This window comes from Entelurus aequoreus, linkage group LG22, assembly GCF_033978785.1.
Source record: "Entelurus aequoreus isolate RoL-2023_Sb linkage group LG22, RoL_Eaeq_v1.1, whole genome shotgun sequence".
Taxonomy (NCBI): domain Eukaryota; kingdom Metazoa; phylum Chordata; class Actinopteri; order Syngnathiformes; family Syngnathidae; genus Entelurus; species Entelurus aequoreus.
In genome coordinates this window covers 18,734,336-18,755,788 of record NC_084752.1, presented here as the reverse complement: position 1 = coordinate 18,755,788, position 21,453 = coordinate 18,734,336, and the positions used below count along the sequence as shown (strand labels likewise).

Genomic DNA, 21,453 nt, shown 5'->3' with positions numbered 1-21,453 from the left:
CCACACCCACCACAGTCTCAGTTTCCCTGTCAGTCATTCACAGTCAGTGAACTGGTTTAGCAGGCAGGGTTCAGGTGGCATCCAGAAACACATGGCTCCCAATCCGCCTTCTGCTGTGTGTTGGAATGATCTTTTCTGCAAGCATTATGTCTACTCTTGTGTAGGCATGTGCAAATTAACATAGAAATGCTGAATAGGTCTTCTTTATGTTTCTTGTTTGTATTTTTCCAATGCTAAAATGTAATGTTATCAAGCATATGTCAATTCAACATCAATAAACAATTACATATTGGTGAAGGCCCTGACTGCCACACAATATAAAGCAGGGCTATACAGCTGGTGGCCCGGGGGCCAAATCCGGCCTGGGAATGACACCATGCCAGCCCCAGAGTTCAGTTCAAAACTTTCTTGCAGCAAATGCTTAAAACCTGTATAGTGCTTGTGTTGTATAGAGGAACTTGAACCACTGTAAACACATTGACAGATCCTTGCATTGACATTTTAACCTTGCTAGCAAACTTGTGATTTACATAACTGAGGCGTTCACAAAGGCACCCCTTTAGGCCCTTTTTTTGGCCGATACAATTTTTGCTCCGTAATATGATTTATGTAACTAAAGTGTTGCTGTATCTTGTTTACTTCAGATGTAGTCAGTAGTCATTTGTTCAACTTCTTTAGTTGCATTAGTAGTAGTATTGTCCCGATACCAATATTTTGGTACCGGTAACGGTACCAAAATTATTTCGATACTTTTTAGTACTTTTCTAAATAAAGGGGACCACAAAAAATTGCAAACATATATTTCTTATTGCAAGTTTGTCCTTAAATAAAATAGTGAACATACTAGACAACTTGTCTGTTATTAGTAATTAAGCAAACAAAGACTCCTAATTAGTCTGCTGACGTATGCAGTAACATATTGTGTCATTTTCCATTCTATTATTTTGTCAAAATTATTAAGGACAAGTGGTAGAAAACGAATTAATAATCTACTAGTTCATTTACTGTTAATATTTGCTTACTTTCTCTTTTAACAAGTTCTGTTCTGTTAAAATGTAATAATCACTTATTCTTCTGTTGTTTGGATACTTTACATTAGTTTTGATGATACCTCAAATTTGGGTATCAATCCAATACAAAGTAGTTACAGGATCATACATTGGTCATATTCAAAGTCCTCATGTGTCCAGGGACCTATTTCATGAGTTTATAAACATAATATACATTTTTAGAAAACGAAAGAAGATGTTGTGATGCCAAAAAATATCTACGTAATCATAGTAGTATCGACTAGATACGTGCCTGTATCATTACAGTGGATGTCAGGTGTAGATCCACCAATGGCGTTTGTTTACATTTTGACGCCGGTGAGCTACGGTGTGTAGTGAAGCATGTTTAGCTATTCCTCGTCCTGCAGGGATGATACTTGTAAGAAACTTACTTTATTTGTCACCTTGGAGGTGAGGATTATTGATTTTCTGTCTACACATTGTGTCTGTTTGTATACTCCAAATACCAAGTACCACAAATTTGGGTATCAATCCGATATCAAGTAGTTACAGGATCATACATTGGTCATATTCAAAGTCCTCATGTGTCCAGGGACATCTTTTCTGAGTTTATATACATAATATAAATTAAAAAGAAACGGCGGTATAGTACCGAAAATGATTCATTAGTATCGCGGTACTATACTAATACCGGTATACCGTACAACCCTAAACTAGACTTAACTAAATCAATTTTGGTGACTAAAATATGACTGAAGGCATTATCATCAAAAGACTATGACTAAAACGGCTGTCAAAATTAACACTGCTTGCATGTTGTTGGTGGTGGCAACATAAAACTAAACGCAAAAAAACACTACATTTTCCTCCCTGTCTCTCAAGTAAATTGGAATAACACATCAAGAACCCGAGCCCGTGCAGAATTCTTCCACTCAAACAAAAGCCGGCTCCTTTGTCTGTACCGCACACTTCTATCTTATCGGCGCCATTCATTCCGCCACTTAAAGGGGAATTTAATTAGACCGGAATATCAACATTAAAACACATATCTGCACCCCACACCCCCTCCCCCTTCACACTCTTTGTTTCCCGTCTACAGCTGGTGAGAGTATGGTCTGTGGCTGCCCCTCCCCAAGCTTTGGAACAGGCCAATAAGAGAGCACGTCAGCAAAATAGAGCCCCTTCCTCCAACACACACATCCCTCCTTTCCCCTTACCACTCACTCCATCCATTCCCTACCCCATCCCCCAGAGGCCTCTGTGCACCCCATCCCCCCTTTCCCACTACCTACTACCCCTAACCCACTTACTCATCCCGCTCCCATCCCTCCACTTTCTTTCCAGCTCCCCAGTTTTCTGCTTTCCTCCCACTCACCCCTTTTCCTGGACACCCTTTCATCTGGCTCCCTCCCACTCGCCATTTTTCCTCATTCCCAGCTCTGCGGCGTCTCCCCCTTCCCTTTCTGCGGCCTTATCTTTTAAATATCAGTCGCACACTGGGTAAAAAATTGATCCTCTCCGCCTGTCTGTGGCCACTGCCACAGCGCATTAGCCAGTGTGTGTGACGTGTGAGTGTGTGTGCATGTGTGTTGATGCTTGAGGGAGAGAAGAGGGTAGGGAGGAGGAGAGAGGATTATTTGCATATCATCAAAGTAGAAAGGCAGAGTGTAATGAGGAGAGAATGTCTGTTATGCGTGTATTAGGTGTGGCGCTGATGGATTGGGATTGAGTGTGAAATTTGGGAGTGGAACTAAAAGTGTTGGGAGTTGAGGTGGTATGAGCCAGGGTTAAGTATACACACATAAAAGTACCTACTTTCCATCCATCCATCCATTTTTCTACCGCCTGTCCCTTATTGGCCCTAGTACCTACTTTGTCCTTCAAATATTGCGGCTTCACCACATGGCAAATTGATTGGGATTTTCAATCATATTCCGCATTTTTTGGTCCTGAGTCGAACATTTTCAAGCTTAAACATGGCTAAATAAACTGAAAGTATCCATATTGCAGCAGTATTGGTCACTAGAGGAGACCAAACCAATCAGAGAACGCTGTTCAGTATCGTGGCCACCTATTGGCTTATCCTCAGCTCCACTAATAGCGATATATGAGGAATAATAGATGCTAACAGTGATATAAGTAGTAATACATACTAACAGCGATACGTGAGGAGTAATAGGTACCATCCAGAGTAAATCACACCTAACCTTATCCATGTCCACACACAACAATCCCACCGTTTAAGACCCCCGCCCCCCTCCGTCCGCCGGCGCAACCATGCACGGAAAATGCACACGTCATAGTCATCTCCAGTGTTGCTTTGTGCGCAAGTTCTTAAATGTAACTTATCTGAACAATAAACAGTGTTGTGGTATTTCAATTAACTGGAATCCAGTGTGCTGTGGGGCCCTATTGTAGTGAATCACACCTGAGCCATGAATTGATTAACGTGGACCTCGACTTAAACAAGTTGAAAAACGTATTCGGGTGTTACCATGTACGGATCAATTGTACGGAATATGTACTGTACTGTGCAATCTACTAATAAAAGTTTCAATCAATCAATCAATCAATCAAAAGCCATCATAAATTTATCAAACGTTTATTAGACACGTAAACAATGTGATAAAGAACATTGTACATCAATCAAACTAGGGATCTAGATATATCAGTACACTCCTCACTCTTTTGCTTTCACCTTCATTGTCCATTCGCTTTTGGTGACTTTATATACTCTGGACCTAGACGTTGAGTCCGCGACATACATGGCGGACAATAACTAATAAAGTCTGCTTTGCCAGTCCAAATGCATTCGCTGTTTTCCGTAGTTAGTTTTCCCTCGACGGCCAGGTAATACAAAGCACACGCTACCTTTTTTTTATCAAATCCATGGGAGCTCGCATTCTCGTTGACTCTCCTTCGACAAATGGACAAAGTTTGTCGTGCATTCGAAAGTTGTCTTGCCATCTGAGAAGTGTTGTATCCCAAATAGTTGCAATTGCTTTATCTTAAGGTATTCATGCGTGATTTCCACAAGCGTCTGTACATGTAGAAGAATGAGAAACACGGGCATGTCTGGATGACTCGCCTTCATATTTCCAGTGGTTACCTTCGTGGGTGCGGTCTTTCTCGCGTCACTTACTCTCCGAAATCACTTTGTAAACGATCAATGAGTCCATACAAAGCTAAGTGCCGGAGATTCAAGAAATACACGGCTGACTTACCCGTGTAAAAAAAATTCCGAGGAGGGGGACCTTAAACGCTGGTTTAGTGTGGCTGAAACGGGGCTTAGGCTAAATAATTATTAGTTTAAGGGGTTAAACGACTTAGTGAAGACATAGCCTAAAAGTGTTGGGAGTTGAGGTGGTATGAGCCAGGGAAGATATACAGACATAAAGCCTTTTTTTCCACTGTAAAAGCGGGCAACAAACTGGATTAAAAGAGATTGTACAAAATAAAAGAAACAAGGGACCGTACCGAGACAAACTGTACCCTATTTCAAAGGCTCGCTACTTGGAAAATATTATTTTAAAAAATGGTGGAATTGACTCACTATGAGCACATCCCATGGATGAGAGATTTGAATCAAGTACTTTTCGTTAACGGAACCAGTTTAAAAACCAGTGAAGAATTTCAGAATATAAAGTCAGTTCAGGCTCATTGTCCTTTATTCAAATTGCGCATAATCTACGGCTTTCATTTATTTTGGGTCTGAAATGTGTGCGGTCCCCTGGCGTCATTTCACAAGCAAGGTTCCCCGGAAAATCAAGCCCATTCCTAACAGATCATTAGGAGTCCTCTTCCTCCTATCCGGGAGATCGCAAAAAACCGCTGCCTGACCAGGGCTCAGAAAATATGACCCCCACCAAGGACTGTTCTCACTGCTGGACTCTGGAAAGAGGTTCCGCAGCCTCCATAGCAGAACCTCCAGGTTCTGTAACAGCTTCTTCCCTCAGGCATAAGACTCTTGAACGCATCATAATAATAACAATTCCCCCCAAAAACGGATTAACTCGCTGGACTATAAAGACAATATAACATACATCCGTAAACGTGGATGCACATGCAAAAGTGCAATATATTTATATGTACAGTAATCTATTTATATCTGCACTTTATTGCTCTTTTATCCCGCACTACAATGAGCTAATGCAACGAAACTTCGTTCTTATCTGTACTGTAAAGTTCAAATTTAAATGACAATAAAGGAAGTCTAAGTCTAAGTCTAACAGGCACAAGACAATGACCTTACATTGAGAACTCGTTGAATTAGGTCCTGACATTGAGCAACTCGAACATAACGTTGAAACAACATGTTTTTTGACAATGTTTAATCATTGTTGGGTTCTGACCTTCATTTGACCATTGAAAATATGGTCACTTCCCAATTAATATTCTACAACACCTGTACAACGTTGAAACAACATGCTTCTTGACGACGTTTATTCAATGTCAGGTTGTGACGCGGATTTGACCTTCGGAATTTGGTCATTTCCTAACCAACAACGCGGAGCCAACGTTTAACGTCAACGTTATCTCAATGTACATATACAACTATTTTGCAACGCTGTTTCAAAGTCAGTTTTAAAATACATGTATGTATAATCAATGTTGCAACTATGTCTTGCACCTACTGGGTTATTACTTTTAAATACCGAATGTAATACTCATTCATTTTCTGCTTAGCCATGACTAAAATTAAACAGACATGCCGAGTCATTCCAAAGACTATAAAAATGGGACCCATTACCTCCCTGCTTGGCACTCAGCATCAAGGGTTGGAATTGGGGGTTAAATCACCAAAATTATTCCCGAGCGCTGCTCACCGCTCCCCTCACCTCCCAGGGGGCGGAACAAGGGGATGAGTCAAACGCAGAAGTTAATTTCACCACACCTACGTTGGCGCTAGGAATTTTCAAACTCACCAGTCTGAATATGCCGTGAACAGACAAACACGTACCAGATGATGGCGTTAATAAGGATTTTTGTCGTTTTGTACGACATATTTTTTAAAAGCATTCGCCGCCTATTTCTTTGCTCACCAACATTTGCTTTCATGCTAGAAATGAGGCAAATCTCACCAAATATATATTTTTTCCTGAATCAATCATGACAACCATTGTGGCGGTTATTGATGCCCCACATTTGCGACATATTTGGAAAATTACAACATTAGGACAGAGTCCTGCATTCAACCCAGTTTTAAGATGCTATACCGATGCAATAAGACCCATGATGCATTGCGTTTCCACATCATGCTTTCAAGCCCTATTGGAATAAAAGAGTTTAAATGTGACTAATGGGTATTATTTCATGTCTACACTTATTTAGAAGGTAGTAAACTGTTGTTATGCTCTAGCTATGAAAATATTACATTTATGATGAACAATTCATTTATCGCGGTCATGTCCAGAACCAATTAACATTAATAAACGAGAGACAACTGTACGTGCAACGCAGTATTTACAGTATCTCTTGCAATCTACAGATTGCTTTTAGAAGCCTTCATATGTCAGGTACTGACTGAGAGTCGAATATAGAATGATGCAAGGATCCGGAGTGAGGGGGTCACTGCTTTGATACTTGCCACCTTTTGTGTTCCTAATAACAACAACAACAATTACATATTATTTAAGGGAAAAAACAGCCTACATCACAACTTTGTGTAATGGTTGACAAATTGGGGAGGAGATACTACAAATACTACATAAATAAAGGGGCATTGTCGGCGATACCAATAGTGATACTGGTACTCTTTACTCTAAAATGTTTAATATAATTGAAATGTTTACCTTTAATTTGTTGTTCAACGTTGTAATCAAATTAAAACACTGGAGAACATTTTTTTCTATGAATATAGATCTTTGCGAACAATTAAACGCTGTATAAATACGATATTGTAAAAATACAGGTGTCAAACTTAAGGCCCATCATTTTATGTGGCTTGGAAATAATAATCATATTTCTTTGTAAATGTATTTCAATTTTGACTGAATTTTTTTTTTCCATTATTTGATGCAACAAATCCTTTTTTTGGTCATTGTAACGCTTTTTGAAATAAACACCACAATAGCCAAACTTTAATATATTCTTGTCACCTTGACTTGTGTAGCCAATGCAGATTTTTCATCAGTTTGTTGGTAAAAGAATTATAATAATCAATCATTTTTATATCATGTATATGGCTATGTTATGCATGGTTCGCAGTTACAAGCGGCCATTTGTAACTGTAATGAGAATTAGTTTGACACCTTTGTAATACAACAGTGTATCAATATCAACAAATAATATAATTATGCCCTAATACATTTTATTACATACAATTGTTTGAACAGGATACAGTCAATATTAACAAAAACTAAAAATCCTACCAGAGTATTGATATTGGCTTTTCCCCCCAAATCCGTCATCTGTCCAAGAACGTATTCCCTGAGTGTGTAAATCAGGGGTGTCAAAGTCAGGGCCCGCTGGCCGGATATGGCCTGCGAATGAATTATCTACGGCCCCTGGGATGATATTTGATTAGTATTAGAACTGGCCCGCAGACTACAGCCGCCTGCTGCTGTTTTGCACGCACCAATACTTCATCAACGTTGGCGGTAGGAATTTTTAAAAGGAGGTCTCAGGGACCCCATCAAGTCATAAGAATGGGGTCCCACCGTAAATTTTTGGGGTCCCACTTTTTTGTAAGCGTTTTGAAAACAAATGATGAATGTCTGCATTATCCTGTTATATCTCACATTCTATATTGTGTTTTGGAAAAAGGTTGTCATTAACGTTACTTAATTTATTTAAAAAAATAATACAAAAGAAAACACATTTTTATGGATATGTAAATGTATTCAGTTATAAACATTCATTCACTTTCTTCTTTCCTTCATGGGTATAAACTTTACCGCTGCCGGTATTTTTTTCTATATTTTTATTGTAACATTTTAAAAATGTGTTTATTCTATTTTTGTACAACGTAAGATAAAGAAAACAATCTGAAGTTGTCTTTATTTTTTTAGTTTTAATGCAATGATTTTAATAGCTCGCGTGTGCACAGATTTTCCTCCACGCGGCCCCTGAGCTAAAATGAGTTCAACACCCCTGGTGTAAATGATATAACAATATATAAATACAACTAAATCAACAATGTAACAATATGAACAATACAACATAAAATACCTATGTTTTTTTAAATAAACAAAGAAAATATACATTTCATATTTTGGTGATTTTTGGATTGATTCACCCTAAGAGACAAAGTATACCGGTATTAGTATAGTACCGCCATACTAATGAATGATATTCGGTACTATACCGCCTCTAAAAAGTACCGGTCTGCACCCCCGCGCCCCTGTCGTCGTCACGTCGTGTCATTGCTGGTTTACGAGCAGACGAGCATGTTCGGCAGCGCACAATCAGGGATTACTTACAAGCAGACACAGTGTGTAGACAGAGAAGGGAGAACGGACGCATTTTGGCTTAGAAACTAACAATAAAGGTGAAGTTATAACACTGAAACGCCCTCAGGAAGAGGTGCTTTAAGACATGGCTAGCCAGCTAGCGGCTAAAGTCCAGCCCCAGTCGGCAGTGTTTTAGCTACTTCTAAATCACTAATCCTCACCTCCATGGCGACAAATAAAGTAAGTTTCTTACAAGTATCATCCCTGCAGGACGAGGAATAGCTAAACATGCTAAACTACACACCGTAGCTCACCGGCGTCAAAATGTAAACAAACGCCATTGGTGGATCTACACCTGACATCCACTGTAAAGATACCAAGTACAGTAGCGTATCTAGTCGATACTACCATGATTAGGTCGATATTTTTTGGCATCACAACATCTTCTTTCGTTTTTTAAAAATGTATATTATGTTTATAAACTCAGGAAATATGTCCCTGGACACATGAGGACTTTGAAGATGACCAATGTATGATCCTGTAACTACTTGGTATCGGATTGATACCCAAATTTGTGGTATCATCCAAAACTAATGTAAAGTATCAAACAACAGAAGAATAAGTGATTATTACATTTTAACAGAAGTGTAGATGGAACATGTTAAAAGAGAAAGTAAGCAGATATTAACAGTAAATGAACAAGTAGATTGATAATTCATTTTCTACCACTTGTCCTTAATAATTTTGACAAAATAATAGAATGGAAAATGACAACACTAAATTGGCCCTAGTGTGTGAATGTGAGTGTGAATGTTGTCTGTCTATCTGTGTTGGCCCTGCGATGAGGTGGCGACTTGTCCCGGGTGCACCCCGCCTTCCGTCCAAACGCAGCTGAGATAGGCTCCAGCACCCCCTGCGACACCAAAAAAGGGACAAGCGGTAGGAAATGGATGGATGGATGACACAATATGTTACTGCATACATCAGCAGCTAAATTAGGAGCCTTTGTTTGCTTACTTACTACTAAAAGACAAGTTGTCTTGTATGTCCACTATTTTATTTAAGGACAAACTTGCAATAAGAATTATATGTTTAATGTACCCTAACCTTTTTTGCTAAAATATAGCCAATAATGCCATTTTTTTGGTCCCCTTTATTTAGAAAAAGTACCAAAAAGTATCAAAATAATTTTGGTACCGGTACCAAAATATTGGTATCGGGACAACACTACAACAAAGCAACACAAATGTGACTTCTGTAGAACTTGCACCTGGCTCGCTGACAACAAGCTATCCATACACTTGGGTAAAACGGAATCCATCCTATTTGGGTCCCACATCAACCTTAAGAAAGTCAACGACTTCACTATAAAAGTGGGTGATATTGTTATCACCAGGAAAGATGTGGTCACCTACCTAGGTTCCATATAGAGGCTAATCTTTCCTGTGATAAAATGGCAACCAAGGTAATCAAAAAGGTCAACCAACGAACGAGATTTCTCTATAGAATCTCCTCTCTGGTCAACAAAAGCACCATGAGGATTCTAGCGGGAACTCTCGTTCAACCCTTTTTCGATTACGCATGCACCTCCTGGTACCCTAGCACCTCCAAAACCCTCAAATCTAGACTCCAAACATCCCAGAACAAGCTAGTCAGATTACTTCTAGACCTCCACCCCAGATCACACCTCACTCCTACCCACTTTTTCAAAGTGGGCTGGCTCAGGGTGGAGGACAGAGTAAAACAACTTGCACTGAGCCTAGTCTATAAAATCCGCTACACCTCCCTGATACCGAAGTACATGTCAAACTACTTCCTTAACGTAAATGACCGCCATAACCACAACACCAGGGGGAGCTCCACTAACCACGTTAAACCCAGATTCCATCTAACAAAGGTCTTAACTCATTCTCTTTCTATGCCACATCAATGTGGAATGCGCTCCCAACAGGTGTAAAAGAAATGGCATCTCTATCCTCCTTCAAAACCGCAATAAAAGTACACCTCCAGGCAACTTCAACCCTGAACGAACACCCTCCCCGGATTGTTAATAATCAAATGTAAATAATCAAATGTAGATACTTTTTCTTATGCCTTCTGATTTCTCTCTCTCTCTCTCTCATCTCTCTCTCTCTCGTCTCTCTCTCTCTCCTTCTCTCTCTCCTCTCTCTCTCTCTCTCTCTCTCTCTCTCTCTCTCTCTCTCTCTCTCTCTCTCTCTCTCTCTCTCTCTCTCTCTCTCTCTCTCTCTCTCTCTATGTGCACTACTTGCTGTACATATCCTACCAAGTCAGACCTACACTGTTTCATTGTCCATTTCTCGGTTCTCAATTGTTGATGATGAAGTGATGATAACAACCAAACCTAACCCCCCCCCCCCGCCCCCCCCTCCACATCCCACACCCCGGATTGTAAATAATGTCAATAATTAAATGTATATACCCTGATGATTATCTTGTGTGATGACTGTATTATGATGTTAGTATATATCTGATAGTATATCTGTATCATGTGTATCATGCTTAAACAAGTTGAAAAACTTATTCGGGTGTTACCATTTAGTGGTCAATTGTACGGATAATGTACTTCACTGTGCAACCTACTAGTCTCAACCAATCAATCAATCAAACTTGACAACATTTAACATCTATTTGGACTACCACGTTGTAACTGTCTTTATCATTAGAAACCAGCGAGAAACTTTTATAAATACATTCAACTTTCAGCACCGGATGAAACAGCTGCAATGAGTAGGTCGTTTGGTATTTGTAAATAAATAATTTAAACCCCCCTCGTAGCCTGCCTCTTTTCCATCCAGCTCCTGATTTAACAGGCATCCCAATCGAACCCAGATCTAAACACTGGTCAATGTGGCTTTTTTTACGTTCATTTTTTTTAAGACAGGAGATAATATGGCAAACATAACCGGCAGCAATTACCTCTTAGCTTTTGTGTTCGTTCACAATGCGGAAGTATATAACGGGAAATGTTGAGTGGGTGCTGGATGAATCGGGGATTGACTGCTCTTGCCTGGTGAAATCCAACTTGAGCGTCGAAGGTCTGACACTGAGAGCTCACGCACACATGCTCTAGTATCGACAGATTGGGAGCGACGTGAGCTCACGTTACCGGTAAGATAAACCTTTTATAGACAATATTAGACCCTTAAATATATTCGATTTTGCCATGTGTTCTGTATTAGTAATTGTAGTTTGTTACTTTTTTATTTTATTCCACCCTCAGTGTGTGCGCTTTTCTGTTTTCGCTCCGCTAAGAAACATGACAAAGACGACAAAGTTTTTATTACCGCAATTTTTTCGTTTTTTCTACTCACAACGACGCATTTTGAAGGTATTTTTAGGCGTGGGTGGTCAGTAACTGGATGTTCTCCTCTTGTGTGTGTAGGAGAAGGAAGAGGAGGAGGAGGAGGGGGTCGCTATAGCTTTTTTTAGCTAGCGAGAGAAATTACGCAGGCGGGTCAAACAAGTTTAAATCCACGCCAAAGTGGCCAAAGTTGTTCTAAAGTCAACTCGCTCATTAACCGGGGTGTGAAAAGTGTGCGTGTTTCTCGTGTGGTGGGGAGAAAAGAGCTTTAGCGCACAATACGTTCCGCGCACTTACGTTAGCATACATTAGCCGTGTGAGAAATACCGAGTAGAATGTCTTTTTTAAGTTGCTGTTTTTTACGTCATTTAAAAAAAAATTACGTGAGGGAGCGGGTTAAACTATGATAGAATTGCGTTGTTTTTTTTTAATTTATTTATTATTTTTATTGAACTACAAACATACATTTATAATGCACACAAAAGTCAAGGCACTTTCAACATCAGCGAAACATGTCAAGGAAAGAAAGCAAATACAGAGAATATTAAATAATAATAATCAAAAATATGAAAAAAAATCACTTTAAATGTTTGTAACAAAAGATATCAATTCTAAGGGCTTTTGTACTCTTAATCATCCTCCAAGATTGTATTGATAATTGTAAACAATTAAGCCAATTTGAACATGTAGGCTTTACTTTCATAAATCTACATTTATGTAGAATTTTTTTTGCCTGCAGCATAATAATGTTGACAAACATTTCTATGTTACAGTCGTTTATAAAAACACCAAATTTGATCTCTTCTTTTTTTTTTTTTGAATAATATTCATTTATTAATTCATTTGATATGGAAATCATAATACAGGTACTGAGAAAACAGACACCTTTTTTTTGTCACCCCAAAAAAAATACAAAAACAAAATTGATCTCTTCTAGAGAATGGGGACATATGCACACGCCTGTCCCTGAGCCAATCTCTGATCTCCTCCCAAAACACACGTACACTCTCACATTCCATAAACAGATGATTGACATCCTCTACAGCTCCACAGATATAACAGCCATCAACCTCCATGTAAAATTTTAAAAAATTCTTTAAAGGGTATATTTCATTAATAATTTTAAATTGTATTCCTTTAATTTTGGGGAAAATTGGGTATGTAATATATCTTGTCCTTATTTTCTTTAGCTCAACTTTTGTAAACTCCTTAAGGATATATTGTCTATGAACTGTGCCCGGAAAATATAATTGCGTTGTTTAGATGCTGAAACCAACCCGAACGCTATAGTCCGGGGTGGCCAAAGTGTGACCCGGGGGCCATTTGCAACACAGAGTTAGTTTTTTATTGGCCCGCAGAAATGCAATCAAACAGAAAAGCAATATGGTGGACAACAGAGCAAAAAAGGCATAATTTGGAGAGAAAATACTGATAATTAATAACACAAAGCTTTGTCTACTATTAAATACATACTATTGAAGTGGTACCCCACCATTTTTTGATATTTCAGAACGTAGCTCCTGGTGGAATAAAGTGTTAGACACCCCTGTGTAATGGTTGGTCTTTAGACGGTGTGCTGCCGCTTAACTAAGATGTATTTTTTAAATATCTTAAACAGTGCCTACAAGCGTCCTCTGTGAGTGCAAAGCAGTCAAACGCAAAAAAAAGAGAGGAAACCGAGGAAATCCCCAGAAAGGAAATGCCAATCGCAGCCACTGGACAGCCGACGACTCAAGAGCCCAGAGTTTACCCCCAACTGCCCTCCACCCCGGAGCCGGTCTCTAAAGGGGCTGATTTATTCGACGAGGCGGGGGCGGCGGACTCGGCGGAGCGGACAGAGTACGGGGGCGCAGAGGGGGGCAGAGGAGTCGGGGGCTATAGTTATAGTAGCATTCGGAGCCTACTGCCTGCATCCACCAACAGCTCTCCGCCGCAGTCTCCAGCTGCATCCTCCTCTTTTCTTTTCCACTCGCTCCACGGCCACCAAATGGCAATGGAGCCCCCCAGGACTCGATCGCGTTCCCGATCTGGATATTACCAGCAGTATAATGGTGGGAATGGAATTACTGGCAGTGGAGTCATAGGAACTAACCAGCAGTCGCACGTTGCCGGTGGTTGCGCTCTGCTTGGGGCTCACAGCATCCACACAGAGAACCAGCAGCGAGCCCCGGGAAGTAACGCCTCTCCTGGCTTCCAGAGACTTCCCTCATTTCCTGGAGCTCACCGCATCCCGGCTGAAGGTAAGTGGTTTAATGTGTCCGTCAAGGTTTGGAAGCAAAATGTTTCATTAAACGCTTCTGCTCATACTGCAGGTTGTCCTAGATCAGGTAGTTTAGTTTAAGATGACCTGTGTGTTGACATAGCAAAGTGTGCCTGTTCTAACTTAATTTAAATACTGTATAGTGAGGTAATGTTTTGCCACAATGATCATGTTATTCAATTCTAAAGGGACACAAACCATATCACTCTGCATAGTATGGACTCTGACCGCCTGAATCCTATTGAACCACTGTGCATAGCTGCCTCAACGGTAGCTTTAAGTCAAACATACACATTGAGCACAGGTTTTGAATTCACAGTAAGTGTTTTTTACATAACTAGTAGGGGTGTAACGATTGATTAATCGATTTATATTCCTTAGATTCAACTACATCGATCACAGGTATCAATCCAACATTGTTTTAAAAGAAAATCAATCGATTTTATCGATTCTAGAAAAAGTATATGAAGTTTAACACTTTTAATGATAAGGACATTAAGCGTTATTCAAGTCTGAATGCCTGTCAGTGGCGTTATCGCCATCAATCGGCAAAACAAGTATAATGGATAGTTACTGTGGCTGAGAAAGATCATAGCAAATGCAAACACTACACGACAATATCATGAATTACAACATAACTTTCAGCTACAGCCCAATCGCAAAAGCCACAACAAATACAAACGCCACAACACAATAATATAAAACTATGACACAAGTTTAAACCACATAGTACACGACGGAAGTGACGGCGGAACAAGTTACGGGGACGAATGAGCTTCGTAAACATAGAATATTAGTATTAATGAAAATCGATTAATCGGATAAAAGAGACAAACTACATTTCTATCCTATCCAGTATTTTATTGAAAAAAAACAGCATACTGGCACCATACTTATTTTGATTATTGTTTCTCAGCTGTTTGTAAATGTTGCAGTTTATAAATAAAGGTTTATATAAAAAAAATGTATTTTTAAAAAAAACAACTCTGCGCATGCGCATAGCATAAATCCAACGAATCGATGACTAAATTAATCGGCAACTATTTTAATAATCGATTAGTTGTTGCAGCCCTATAAATAACTATGAGAAACCTTGGAGAGGACCGCATATGTGGGTAACCCCCCCCCCCCCCCCCCCCCCAGGGGCCACCAAAAGCAATGGATGTCGAGTGGGTCTGACATTATATTGTGAAAGTCCAGTCCATAGTGGATCTAACATATTAGTGAAAGTCCAGTCCTTTGCGTCTCAGGAAGTTGGTGAGTTGCCCAAACTTGTCACTTCCGTTCCGTTTTTGTATTGTCGTTTTGATTTATATTGTTATGGCTTTATGTTATTGTGTTGTGGCGTTTGCATTTGTTTGTGATTTTTATCTGCTATTGTTAATTAGCTGTTAATCAAAATGAGAGTAGAAGCATGTCAAACCACTGAGATTTGGTTGCATTTAATTATTTAAATTTATTTATTTTCCATTTGTTTTATTTCTATGTAAAAAACAACAGGAAATGTAGCAGCTAAATCTACTGTTAATTCAACCTGAAGATATTTTGGTTGCACTTACCTTTTGATATTGTATTGTTTTATGTTAAAAAATAAAAGCAGCAATAGCAGTTAAATATACTGTTAAAATGTTGGTTACTGTACTTATATTGAAAATGTCTTTAAATGTTGAAAATGAGAGCAGAAAAGGTTTCCTCTTGTCAATTCAACCTAAAGTGTTGGTTGCACTTTATTAAAATAAGATGTGAATGCATTTGCCATTTTTTGTTAACTTGCACCCCTAATAACTAGGTGTAACTGCCAAACTAAAGATATAAACCAGTCAACAGCATCGGTTTATTATTTAAACACTGTTTTTAGGTAGTGTCTTCTATTGAGCTGATTATTGTTGGCACTAACTTTTACTTACTGTAAATATAATGCCTGACAAGTAAGACTATTACAACAAGACAAAGTCAATGTAACATTAATTTAAGAAGTTGTTGATGGCCTTTTCATAAGCAACATGTTGTTGTGCTAGCTGGGCATACTGTACTAGGTGTTCTAGTTTGGTTTTGTACTTCCCTTTCGGCGTAAAACCTGTGTGTCTGGCTTAGTGCTGTATGTACTGCATGTGCTGTGCCATGAGTCACACAACTTTGAAACACTTGAACACAAGGGATTCACATTTATGGACACTATGGGAAGGGTTTACCAAGATTAGGGGGATGCTTAGTTTAGTGTGGTCACATGTGGTGGAAAATATTTTTAGTGAATATATTTGAATGAAACTCAACCAGATACAAAGTTGGGAAGGGTACATTTGGTAATTTGTTATGTTTGTGTGCTACAGTGTAGAATATGTACAACCGTATACAATATGAAGTCTTTTTTACCTGACCACACATCTCATAGCCAAAAACATACAAAATATATCCTCTTATTTACATATTAATGCAAGTCACTATGCATTGAAAGTAGACCAGAAGACATAATTGTTGTTTTGAATGCGTGAGTCTTGTTGCCCAATTTACATGTCAGGTCAGGTACACTGAGATGGGATTTATGGCTCTTTGAAGGTAACTCTTGAGGAGCAGTTCCTTTCAAAGAGCCGCTCAATTGACTGGTTTGTTATCATAGTTCTTTTTTTTGTTTTAACTGTTTTTTATCACAGAAAAAAACATTTATAAGATGTGGAACTGAATAATTTATATTTACACAAATATTACTTTATTGTTGAGAATTAGGGCTGCACAATTAATACAATTTTAGTCGTGATCACGATTTTGTCCGCTACGATTAAATGAGGGTGATCGTCGGCGATATTAACATTTAAAAAAACATGCTCCGCTGCATTTCAAACAAAGCATGTTATGATAAATGATAAATGGGTTATACTTGTATAGCGCTTTTCTACCTTCAAGGTACTCAAAGCGCTTTGACAGTATTTCCACATTTACCCATTCACACACACATTCACACACTGATGGCGGGAGCTGCCATGCAAGGCGCTAACCAGCAGCCATCAGAGGCAAAGGGTGAAGTGTCTTGCCCAAGGACACAACGGACGTGACTAGGAAGGTAGAAGGTGGGGATTGAACCCCAGTAACCAGCAACACTCCGATTGCTGGCACAGCCACTCTACCAACTTCGCCACGCTGTTGACAACCAACAGTCAGCCAACCACCAGGGGGCGACTGATAGACAGTGGGCTCATAAGAGAGTGAGTAAGAGTGAGTGATAAACGGTATAATGATAAACCACAGTAAAATTCCTGACGGTTAGTAATACCATTTACATTTTTAACTACAAAAAAACGTCATTTATTAATACATTTTAGGCAACACTGATTACTTCCTATAAAAGGAATCACAGCAGCGCATGCGCACTAATGTCGTTTCGAACATGGCGGAAAGCAACTACAGACTTTGCTCTGTAGAGTTCCTCTCGGACTAAACGGAGCCAAGCGCTTCGTTTAACTTCCTTTCCCCTCCGTTTATTTCCCTGGAGTCTCGGCGTACGTTCAATAGCGCACCGCTGCTATTAGATGACTACAGGTATGTACAATACTGGAGACAGATGCATTTTTCCCACGCTAAAAGTATACCATGGAGGAGATGTTGGTTTTATTTTCTCTATATGGCGTCCATCAGCTGTGACTGAGAGTTAATGAAGTGAGGAAACATGCAGTAGGCGATGTTTAAGGAACGTTGCCACAACTTGTTTATAAAGTATTTTGTTTGTTTACTGGAATGCTCACTCGTCCTTAATTTAACTGCATACTATATCAGTGTTAATAAAACATAAATACTAGCTATAATGTTTTGTCATCTCTTTGAATTGAACACCGGCTGTGAAGATTGTGTATTAGATGTGAGAGGTATCACTCGTGTTTGTTTTTGTTGGCCAAACTGTTGTGCTGAAAAACTGTGTTGTTGGAAAAGAACACTTGTTTATTAGTCTTTATCTTCATTAGCCAAAATGCATTGTGTTTTATATAAGAAATCAAAAAGTATACACCATGTTTTTACATGTTGTGGATTTGTTCATTTCATAAAGTTACTTTGAAAACCATTCATGTGACATAGCACTTTGTTAATGTTTTATTGTATATAGTTAATTCCTATACAACATATTTCTGCTCAAACTCTTAATCTATTCCAATACTACATGTATATGTACATGTGCATAACTATTAAAAATACTTCTCTCTATTAAAATATAAACATAGAGATAAAGGCATCATATAATGTGTGTGATAAGGGTGACATGTTGATACTATTAAATAGAGGTGTAACGGTACACAAAAATTTCGGTTCGGTACGTACCTCGGTTTAGAGGTCACGGTTCGTTTCATTATCGGTACAGTAAGAAAACACCAAAATATAAATTTTGGGGTTATTTATTTACCAAATTTGCAAAATCTTCCACCAAAAATATTTTTCTTAGTGGAATATTTGATGTGAAGTAATCGGAACCTTGGATAGGTCAATAATTCATTATAACATTGATTTTGATTCAATATTATGTTTTCAGCAATGACAGTTTGAAAGAAAAAAAAACAGCTTTGTTTTATTAGTCAACATTGCAACTTTTTCTAAATTACATTTAACCTTTAAGCTTTTTTATTTCACTTTTGTTATGTTTTTGTTTATTTTAATAGTATTTTTAGAATGTGCCGTGGGCCTTCAAAACATTAGCTGTGGGCCGCAAATGGCCTCTGGGGCACACTCTTGACACCCCTGCTATGGATAATAAAAAAAATTTAATCTGATAAATCTATGGATAAAAAGCAGAGCCTGGCGACACATGCGCGTTTATCATAACTCTCGCTCTCTCTGTCTCTGCCCCTCCCCCACGAATGCTGCTGCGCGCACAATTTGTTTTGTTTTTAACCCCTTCTTAACCCTGAACGTACATTGAAAATACACGCAACCCTAACTCAAAATGCCGGACATTTGAGGCATTTAAGAAACTCCGCCCTGACAGCTCCGCAAAAGAGGACATGTCCGGTGGAAAGAGGATGTATGGTCAGTCTATCGTAGCCCGTTAGCTGCTAGCATGCCGTGTGTTGTGCCTCGGTGTGCATTGTTTACACAACGTGCGTTACGCTACTTAATATTTCCGTGTGGAAACTCGTTCGGTACACCTCCGAACCGAACCAGAACACCCCGAAACGGTTCAATAGAAATACACGTACCGTTACACCCTTACTATTAATGAACATAAAGACAAATATTTGCCTTTTAAATATGGATAACTTTTTTAGCCTTAGTAGGCCTTACGTTCACAACCCAACCCAACACTGTTTTACCTAACATAAGGAATATTTCTGATTAATAATCGTAATTTCACTATTGATAAAAAATAATAATAATCTCAATAATTAATTTGGCCATAATTGTGCAGCCCTACGTGTAAGACTAGATGTCACATATAATGAACATATTTATATGGACAACAAGTGTTGGCCCTGCGATGAGGTGGCGACTTGTCCAGGGTGTACCCCGCCTTCCGCCCAATTGTAGCTGAGATAGGCTCCAGTGCCCCCCGCGACCCCGAAGGGAATAAGCGGTAGAAAATGGATGGATGGGTAAAAAGTGCAGTTACGTCTTATGGCCATCAGGTGCCATTTTGCAAAATTCTTACGTTTGTTTTTGTTTATCTCTTATGTCCATAAGGTGCTATCTTGCACAATTTCCACATTTATTTTTTATTTAATTGTTATTTTGTTTCTGCCATATCTCCTGAAGGAATCAATAAAGTACTATCTATCTATCTATTACTTTTTTCATAACGCTTGTGTTGTTTTCATATGCACATACAATTTTTACTTGAGGTACAAGGACAGTGTTCTTATATACAATAATGTTTGTTCTTCAAAGGAAATCATTTAGAATATGTTGTTTTTTTTTAATAAAACTTGGTAAAAAGATTTCAGCATAAGTACTTTTTGAAAAATTTTAACACATTTATAAATACCGCGATAATAATAACCGTGATAAATTAGGTCACAATAACCGTGATAAGAAATGTTCATACCGTGACATCCCTAGTGACAACAGCGGTTGAATGTAGTTCAGCCAGTGGCTCCCAAAGTTATTAAGAAAAAAAAAAGCCATTATATCTGTGCCCTCTCCTCCCGCAGTTACCCATAGATTAATAACAGGCACGCATTTTAACCCCGAAACACGACCGCACGCCTCGCCGTTGTCTAGACACCCGTGCTCGTTTCCCGAAACTCGCAAATACACTCGCGTGGATGAACCAACAACCAACGCCACAACGAGTTGCACGGCAAAGCTGCGCTGGTGTGCACATCCAAACAAATTGAGTTGCGGAGACACGTTAAGCATTAACAACACTTCCCTTCTTTTTTAAACCACCATCGTTTGAGCGTGTTGCTAACAGAGCGGGCCACCTGCCACCAGTGCGAAGCCCAGGTAAACAGCTACAAAAGCGGGGGTGCCCAAAACACAGACAATTGTAACATCAACCGTGCACCGAGGGACCCCGTATCTATCCACCTCTCAAAGACACGCCAAAATAACGGACGTAATAACGTTTTATTTGACCAAAGACATATGTGTTCCTTTGTATGTGCCGTTCGTGCATAATCTTATTTTTTCACGTTTGCACTTTATGATCACATTCTGCAATGGCATATTTATTTTAATTAGCCCTTTGTCTTTTGTACATTTTTTTATATTAATGAATAGTTTTTTTATTTTTATTTTTAAATGAAAACCAAACATATGTTTCTTTAAAATAGAAAGTGTAATTAAATGTTTACTAACAGTTAATAATTGTGATTTCTGTATTGATGAAAGTAATCGAGATTATTATTTTGGCCATAATCGTTCAGCCCTAGTGGGAGTTATATTTAAATATTGGGTATAATTTGTTTTTTTTTTGTTTTCATTGTAAACATTGGTGGTGCCATATCCACATGCTTTGACATTGACATTATTTAGAATTTTCCCTCACCTTAAAAACTTTGTAGCACAAGAACATTTATTTAAAAATACACAAATAATGAGTAAGAATAAAATGCATATATGTTAGGGTTTCCCCGAGATTCATGCTGCTGCTACAGATGCGTTTTGTCTCCTTGAAAGCAGCCACTGTCCTCTTTGCACATTGCACATTTTTTAGCTCGCTGTCCGCCGGTATATATCGGATATATCAAAATATGTCCATAATGCAGACATGCTGCGTCCGCTCCAGACAGTTATGTGTATCTTGCCTACGTCATCGCAACATACTGTTTTGGCAGTGCCGTTTTAGTGATCAAAGTCTTGTGGCCGAAAGAGTTGTTTGAAAAAATAATTTTCATTGCTTTATTTGACTATGTTTTGTAGAGGAAAGCATCCATGTCTGCGTATAAAAGAGAGAATCAAGAACTTTACCACGAAAAAATAAGAGATGACACATTTTTCAGTTTTCGAGCTCACCATGCAAAGTCTGAGCTGACAACTTTATTGGGTCATAAC

At 38.8% G+C, this 21,453-nt stretch overlaps 1 protein-coding gene across 1 annotated transcript in view; it reads left to right on the top strand.

The window, feature by feature from the left end:
• Positions 1 to 11,379: 11,379 nt before the first annotated feature.
• Positions 11,380 to 21,453, top strand: part of rnf38 (ring finger protein 38) — a 47,499-nt gene continuing 37,425 nt past the window's right edge. The window contains exons 1-2 of the mRNA XM_062033476.1: positions 11,380 to 11,530; positions 13,342 to 13,963. Of these exons, the coding sequence (XP_061889460.1) occupies positions 13,423 to 13,963 (541 nt within the window). The 5' untranslated portion in view covers positions 11,380 to 11,530; positions 13,342 to 13,422. The remainder of the gene's footprint in view (positions 11,531 to 13,341; positions 13,964 to 21,453) is intronic.